This window comes from Athene cunicularia (assembly GCF_003259725.1).
Source record: "Athene cunicularia isolate RWA chromosome 19 unlocalized genomic scaffold, athCun1 chr19_part1, whole genome shotgun sequence".
NCBI classification, from domain to species: Eukaryota; Metazoa; Chordata; class Aves; order Strigiformes; family Strigidae; genus Athene; species Athene cunicularia.
The window spans coordinates 824,893-833,242 of NW_020799124.1; the positions used below are offsets into that span (position 1 = coordinate 824,893).

At 55.2% G+C, this 8,350-nt stretch overlaps 1 protein-coding gene across 1 annotated transcript in view; it reads left to right on the forward strand.

Moving 5' to 3' along the window:
• The window catches only part of MNT (MAX network transcriptional repressor), a 20,528-nt gene extending 15,371 nt beyond the window's left edge, over positions 1–5,157 (forward strand). Inside the window, exons 3-4 of the mRNA XM_026861800.1 lie at positions 1,105–1,297; positions 2,857–5,157. Of these exons, the coding sequence (XP_026717601.1) occupies positions 1,105–1,297; positions 2,857–3,572 (909 nt within the window). The 3' untranslated portion in view covers positions 3,573–5,157. The remainder of the gene's footprint in view (positions 1–1,104; positions 1,298–2,856) is intronic.
• The last annotated feature ends 3,193 nt before the right edge of the window (positions 5,158–8,350 follow it).

An 8,350-nucleotide genomic window follows, 5' to 3' on the forward strand; every position in this document is an offset into this window, starting at 1 on the left:
TTTAGTAAAAGATACTGCCTCTTCTTATGCACCTTGTCTCTGAAATGCTTCAACGTGGCTGTGGCTTTCCCTTCCCACATGAGAGCAGAGTTCTCTGCGCAAGGTTTCTGTCTCCGTGCAGGGATGGGGGGTTTCCTCCACCTTCCCCAACCGCAGGCCGGCACTCGGTCGCTGCACAGGGCGCTGCTCTCTGTACCTGCTCCCTTTTCCTCAGGGGCGCTTGGGAATAGGTGTATGTAGTAAAGACCCCATAGCCCCGCTCCCCGGGTGGCTGCTGCCGTGCTCTCGCCTGGGATCGGAGGGAACCGCACCCATCTCCCTCCCTTGGCACCTTCCGCCCCGCTGGGCCCGATCCCGTGGGGCGGGTGCTGTTGGGAGCCGGGTGCTGCTCCTGCCGCGGCGCTGACGTCGATGCGCAGCAGGGAGCTCCCTTGGGCTGGAACAGAGGAGAGGGGCCCGGGTTTGTGCTGCTGCACCCCCGGCAAATTCCTGCCTGGGGCCCGGGCAGTGCTCGGCGCTCCGGGAGCGCTCTGCGACCGGGAGGTGTCCGGGTGTGTCCTCCCGAGGCTCCGGCGTGCCGCGGTCCTGTGTTCAGCGTGGGAGGGGCTGTGCCGCCAGGGCTCTGGCTTCCACACTGCGGATAGAGCCATAGGTCAGCGCTCTTTGGTCTTAATTTTTCGGCTCTGTTGGGGAGGACGGGCAAAGGAGGAAAAAGGCAGGAAGAAGATTTAGTTTTCTGTCTCTAGAGTGGCAGAAATACGTTTTTCAAGCTTTGCCTGAGGAGTTCTGGGCTTTAAACTTACCCCTGGAGTTGAAGGGACTCACACCTGATGGGGTGAAGCATTGCAGTTTTGGAGGCTCATCAGTTTTCCTTCAGAAGGCAGAAAGCTGCTGGTCAAGGTAACCCTTTAGGTTTTTGTGGCCAGCTCTTGTCCTTTCTGCCTGAATTGCCAAGGCATAACTGTGTCTGAACACGTTTTACAGCAGCACAACGGATAATAAAAAACCCCCCACCAAGCTGTGGACATGGGAGTGACCAGATGACTGTAGATTATAGCGGGTTTTGTTCTCCTTACATTTCTTTTTTTTTCCCTCTGTCTTTAGACTTTAAAGAGAAAGGAAAAAGAGTATGAACATGAGATGGAGCGGCTGGCAAGAGAGAAGATTGCTACCCAGCAGCGCCTGGCGGAATTGAAGAACGAGTTGAGCCAGTGGATGGACATCTTGGAGATTGACAGGATTATTCGACAGACAGTTCAGCCAGAGGATGACCAGGCATCTACCTCGACAGCATCAGGTACCCATCACTTTTCTCTTCTTGTAATCGTCACCGTACGTCCCTGGCACAGGTACATGGGGGTGGTGAGGATCTTCATTTAGCACCATCAGATTTCTTTGTATTCACAATAAAGTAAAAGGTTTTCAAGCGGTTTGTAACCATTGATGTTGGTCTAATAACACGCTGCCGCTTGTATAGAGCAAACTGCAAATCCTGCATCAGCTTTAGGTAGAATCAAAGTGCAGGTCTGCACCCTCAATCTGCTGATACCTCAGGCGGAGATCCCTGCTCCCCAAACTTAGCTTTCCTCTTGCACAGCTGTGCGTCCCTGCGCGTTAGAACTGGGTGTGTCTGAGCGTCCTGAGGTGTTTGTGCGTGGATGTGGGTGGGTGTTCAGCCACGTAGAGAAGAAGGATTCGGTACAGGAAGGATCTCCAGAGCGTTTGAACAACTTAATGAGCCTTCACGTGGTGTGGAAAGGATTCCCAGTGAAGATGAAACGGTACTGAGGAATGTCTGACGTGCTGCCCCCGGTAAGAAGTTTCTGTGAGATAGGAGGGTGCATGCTTTTCTCCAGACCGGTGGTTTGCAGCAGGAGGAATAGGCGGTCCTGGATGTACAGTGCTTTGCTTTCCAGAGACAAGGAGGCTGTAGCAGTCCGTAACTGTTGGCAGCAGTTCCTTCAGATCGAGACAGCGTTTGCTCTTGGCGCTCCGGGCAGCCAGTACAGCGGGTTCCAGGAAGGCAAAATCTGAATTTTCTGGTTCGTTCAGGCTTGTATCAGGCTCATCACCTTTGACCACACTCGCAGACTCCGAGCGTAGGCTGATGGAAGTTGAGAGTAGGAGCGCTTTGTCAGTAGGAGTGTCAGCATTCACCTCTCCAGCTGGCCTCTGCTGAAAACCATCTCTTCACGCTGCTACTAACCACAGAGCTTGCAGAAGGGAAGCGTCTTCCCTGGTTTTCCTGCCGCTTCTCTGTCTTCTGAGATTTTTAATCTCTGCTGCATGGCTGTCTGTCGAGCAGGCAGTGCAAAGGTGCCCTGCTCGTGCTCCTGACCTCCGCAGGGTCAGCACCTTCCTGCAGTGCTCCGGTAGTTCCTGGAGTGGACCAGAGTCCGTTTTCCAGAACCAGACGAGGAACTTTCTGCCGTGTTTCTCCGTGACTTGTTTCCTTCCTGCTCTGGGAGCAGAAGGGGTGGTACCGATCGGTGGAACAACTGGACAGGAAAGGAAAGCTGTTCCTCTCGCAGACGGAGCCCTCTTCAGCGCCCCGGAGCTCAGCCCCGGCGCTCTCCGTCTGCCTCCGCTCACGTCGCTTCCCTTGCCCGCCGAGCGGGGTCTCAGCCTGTCGTGAGCTCCCCTCTAGCTGGGGCTTTGAGCCTGGCTCCGGGTCCTTGGCCCACAAGCAGGGAGGAGAGGGCCGTGGTGCCGTGCCGTGCCGTGCCGCCGGCCCGTAGCTCAGTGACTCCTCCTGCTGTTGTCTCTTCCGCCTGTGCTGCCTTTTAGGGAGGCCGGTTAGTCCAGTTCGTGCTCTGCTTTCTTTTTATGGGAGTCTCTTCCTTTCGTTTTTTCCAGAGGGTGAAGACAACATGGATGAAGACATGGAAGATGACAGGCCAGTGAACTCATTACCAAAACTAACCCAGCGCCAGCACCCAGAGCTCCTGAAAGCCGTCCCCGCCAACGCTGCTCCCCACCACCCGGCGGTTCTGCCTCAGCACCTCTCCATCCAGCAGAAACAAACCCCAGCCCACACACAGCCTCCCATCCAGACACAAGCACTGGTCCAGCCGCAGGCGATCGTCCCTGCACAGACTCACATCGTGGCGGCTTCGACAGTGCAATCGACTGTTATCGCCCACACCGCCACTACCCACGCTTCGGTCATTCAGACTGTCAACCACGTGATTCAGGGTCCACAGACCAAGCACATTGCTCACATTGCACCTTCCACGTCCAGCCCCGTGCAACTCACCACTGCTGCTCAGCCCATCGGCCACATCACTGTGCACCCAGCCACCATCAACCACATGGCCCACCTCGGCCAGCAGCTGCCCATCTACCCCCAGCCCGTGGCCGTCAGCCAGCCCGTGGTGAGCCACATCGCTCACACGATCTCCCACCAGCAAGTGAACGGAACCACAAACCTTGGCCAGCAAGCGGTGATGGCCAAGCCCGCTGTAGGAACCCAAGTTGTCCATCACCCGCAGTTAGTTGGGCAGACGGTCCTAAACCCGGTGACTATGGTGACCATGCCGTCATTCCCAGTGAGCACGCTGAAGCTGGCCTAGAGGGGATCGTCCGACAGCGAGGGCTTTGTTGGGAACCTTTCCTAAACTCCATACATTCCAACCATGTCCGGCTCCGCGGGAGGGAAGTGCAGAGGCCGCCGGGCGGCGGGACGCCGGGCTGGGTGTCCTCTGCCGCCCCGTGACCAGCTGCGCCGGCAGCGCCGGGCCCGGCCGCTCTGCACTTGAGTTTTGCTAATCCGAGGAAACTTCAAAGACAGTTGTTCATGGTGATTTTTTTTCCTTTTATGTGTAATCAGTGAAATATGGATATGATGTTCTTAAGACTTTAATTTTCCCCTTTTATGTGTTGCTTCTTTGTAGAATAAAAATTGCTGATCTCTTTATTGAGACATTGCGTAGAATGGGAAAAAAAATCATAGAAGTCTATATTTATATATATGTGTGTATGTGTGTGTATATATATGTATATACATATATATATAAATATAACATTTGAAGAAGGCCTTTTGTAAGGTTGATTATTTTGCAGGATTATTAGACAAAATTCATTTTTGGAGGAAGAAGACAGAGTGTCCTCTCTAAACAAGAAACTTTAAGGTAGATGGTTTGGTGGACCAGGGTACATATACAGCGACAAAAAAAAAAAAAAAAAAAAAAAAAGAAAGAAAAAAGTGAAACCATGTTAAAGGTATTTCCCGTCAATATATTACATTTCAAAAAAACCATCTAAAATCACTGTGACTTGTTATGGCATTTTAAGGAAATTCTCTGTCCTGTCTAATAAAAGGAAAAAGAATACACAACCGGACTTCATTTGTCGCAGTTTTATAAATGACTTGATTTTTATAGCTATGTCAAAAAAAATTGTTTTTTATTATTTTAACAGTTGACAATGTTTTGTTTGGATGTTTTTTTGCGGGGGGAGTTGTTTTTTTTGTTTTGGCTTGGTTTTGCTGATGCAATAATTTTGCAGATCTCTGTGCGTGGCGCCCCCCCTCCCAGGACCCCTCCTGCCAGCCCCAGGCCCCCGGGGTTCTTGGGTTCGGTTTTGTTTTGCAGAGGCAGATGTTTTGTGCTGGCAACTTGCAATATGTTTTATCTGGCCTGATACAATGGAACTGGGATGAGACGACCGACAGAAATTAAGTAGATTTGCTGCATGGGTTAATTTTCTTGGTTAGTTTGTTCCTGAACTGACCAGGTGTGAGTGTGGGAGTCAGTGGATTAGGGAAGGGATAAATGCGGATGTGGTGTCGTCCAAAGTGCAAGCGGTTTTGTCATCTTTTTTTCTTTGGGGGGAAAAAAAGAATAACCTAGTGCCGTGTAGAATGAGGGTGGACGGCAGGAGATCAGGTTGTGTGACCTGGGTCTTACAGCGAGACGTGCACCAAAGAGCAGCCCTCGCCCCGGGGACCCTTGTCGGCCCTGCCGGGGGCTTGGGGCAGGTCCCGCGCGGCCGGCGCGGACTCCGCCGAGGAGGGTGTTGGCTGGGAGGCTGCTTAGGTCACGTTTCTCCGCCGGCTGAATATCCTGGTCCGTGCACCGTTCTGTGTGGAGTGCTGCTAGTGACGGTCTCTCCTCCGTCCCCCTCTCTTGCCGAGGCCGAGCCCTCGGCGGCCCTTGGTGCGGGCGAGTTCCCGCTGTGGCCAGCGGCCGCTTCCCCGCGGGGGGCGGGAGGACGGTTCCTGCAGCATCCGCGCGGGGTTCGGGGGTAAGGTGGGGCTGGGCGGTCGCACCTGATGGCTTGTTTTGGGTCCGGATCTCCCGCAGGAAAACATGACCCGCTCTGCCCCGAACGCCTCTTGACTCCTGCAGGACTTGTGCCCGGTCGTGGACTGAGGTTTACTTTGGAAAACTTTCCAGTCCTGCGCCGTCCTGCTGTGGTGGAAACGGGGCTGAGGCGGGGGTAGTTACTGCAGAGATGAAGCGCGATTGTGCCTTCTGAGCAGACGTGGCTGAGAGTCTCCATGAATCTGTTTATAACGCCGCTCCATAGTTAACACTTCTTAAATTTTTTTCCTGGCATCCTTGAGTCTGGGAAGCTCTTGCCCGTGTTGCTAGCACGCTTCCTACAGCAGAATGGGCAAATCGTCAAGGATTCCTTATCCTTGAACCACGTGTAAGTCAGTTTGTTCTGGTTTCCAGTGCACCATTAACGCTGTGGGGTTGGCGGAATCGCCGGGGCTTCGTTGTCTCCGTGTACGTGCAGGCGCTTTCCCAGGGACGCGTTGGGTGTGCCGTGGCTCAGGGGTCAGTGTTAGGTATCGGGACGCCTGGTCCTCATCAGAAACTCTTGAAAGCTGAGTATTTACAACAGGGTCATCTCCCTCTTGGCAGGACCTGCGTGGCTTTGCCTCCTGTAGCTGCCCTAGGAGGGGGAGGAAGCGTCTTTCTGCCTTTCTTCACTGTTCCAGCCCATAAAATTACCGAGTTGAGGCAGGGAGCCTCGTCTCTAGTGAAGAGTGGCAGAGCTCAGCTCGTGGGTGTTGGCCAAGAGCCCCTCCGTCCCCCCGAGGCCGTGCCCCGTGTGCTGGTGCTGCGGGATCGGCCGGCGTCGGGGGGTCCTTCCCCCCCCTCATCCCCGGCAGTCCTGCCTGAGGGCTGAAATCTGCCCCCCCTGTCCCCCCCCCGCCTCCCCATCCCCAGGTGGGCGCTGGTGGCGGCAGCGGCCCAGGCAGGAGCTGCTCCCTGCTTTCCCCAGCCCAAAGCGTGAGGGGTGGGGAGAAAAGTTCCTGTTTCCTTTGATGCAGGCGAAGGAGCTTTCGTGGCCTTTAGGGACAGGTGATGCTGCTGACCTCCTCGTCCGTTCCTCCCCTCGGGGTCACTCCCTTGCCCAGTACAGCCCCGCGCCCGGGCCAGGTCTTTCCCCGCGGAGCCCCGCGGTGTCTCAGCCCCCTCAGCCCACCCTCGCAGCGGGTCGGGACGTCTCTGCTCCCCCCGCTCCCATCTGCCTTTCCCATGGCTGCCGGGAACGTTTCTTTGGGGTTTTTTCTGTTTGTTTTTTTCAAGTCAGTGAACTTCTTTCTGTTCTGTGGGGAAAAGAGCAAACCGCAGCCCTTCTTTCCCCCACGTCCGTCATTCCTGCTCAGAAACTTCAGATTTGCGCTAATGCTCTTAGAAACCATGTTCAGTACTGTATAACCAGGGGCACTTTAGAAATGTCTCTCCTCCTCTGATATATGTGTTTTCCCTATGGAGAAAGCGATATATAAATATATATATATGTACACTTTGGGATTCAGAAGATCTAATTTGTCCCAAAAAAATCAATAAATATGAAGTTTACAAGAAATCTCTTCTGTTGTTGAATAATATTAGTTATTGGTAACCATACCACAGAAAAAATAGCAAATGGGTTTTCTGTGTAGTAGTTCCGAGATTTGAGTGTCCTGTCGAGCCTGACTCGGCGCTGCGGGCCCGGGGAGGGCAGGCCCTGGTCCCCCGCTGCGGCGTTCCCCCCGGCAGCCTGCCCGCTCCCCGCGCGCTGCCGGCAGCGCAAAACGGGCTCAAAAGCTTGATCCGGGCTTAAAACCTCATCCAGCGCGGCCGTGTGCGTCGAGATCTGGGCGAGCAAACCCCGCGGACGGCCGCGGTTACCTGCCAAACCTCTCTCCTGTTTCCCAGCGTCCCCGGGCTGGGGAGCGGGCGAGGGTTTTGCTGCCCTGAGCCCAGCCTGGCTGGGACAGGCCGGGGAGGCGCGGGCGCCGCGTTGCTTCGGGCTGGTGTCCGCTCGCCTGCCGAGTACGCGCGGGCGGAGGGGACTAGACCCGGCTGCTCCCTCCAGCTGTCCTGGGAGATCTGGGAGCTGGCGCCGGAGGTACGGGAGCGAGTTCCTGACCGCACGGCGGCAGTTGGCCAGAGCCCGGAGTTCAGCTTAGGGAGGGCAGAGGCCGAGCGGCTGTGCCGGCACGTGTGCGTGTGTGCGTGTGTCTGTGTCTGTGTGTGTCTGAGTGTCTCTGTATGTGTGTGTGTACGTGTGTGTGTGTCTCTGTGTGTGTCTGTGTGTGTCTGTGTGTCTCTGTGTGTCTCTGTGTCTCTGTGCATGTGTGTCTGTGTTTGCGTGTCTGTGTGTGTCTGTGTGTTTCTGTATGTGTGTCTGTGTGTGTGTGTCTCTGTCTGTCTGTCTCTGTGTGTCTATGTCTGTGTGTCTCTGTGTGTGTGTGTCCCTGTCTGTCTGTCTCTGTGTGTCTGTGTGTGTGTGTCTGTGTGTGTCTGTGTGTGTGTGTGTCCCTGTCTGTCTGTCTCTGTCTGTCTCTGTGTGTCTGTCTGTCTCTGTGTGTGTGTGTGTGTGTGTGTCTCTGTGTGTCTGTGTCCCTGTCTGTGTGTCTGTGTGTGTGTGTCTCTGTCTGTCTCTGTGTCTCTGTGTGTCTCTGTGTGTCTGTGTGTCTCTGTGTGTCTGTGTCCCTGTCTGTCTCTGTCTGTCTGTCTCTGTGTGTCTGTCTGTCTCTGTCTGTCTCTGTGTGTCTGTGTGTGTGTGTCCCTGTCTGTCTGTCTGTGTGTGCGCACCCCCTCCTGCCGTCCGGCCCGCGGGCCGAGCCTGGAGCCGCTGCCGCCCTCGGCCGCCCCCGGGTTGCTCAGGATCTCTGGCACCGGCCGGAGCAGGCAGGGGGGTCGAGGGAAGAGTTCAAAAGCAGCAGACAAATACCAACAGCCATGACAACCGTTTTCTGCGTGCTTCAGGCGGGCGGGAGGCGGGAGGTTCCGAGGTCTGGTTCATGAGCTGGGCTTTAGAGCCCGGCTCAGGGTCGCGCTCCTGTCCCGGTACAGGCCGAGGGGTCGTTCTGGCAGGAGAAGCCCCGGTGTCACTCCGAGGATCA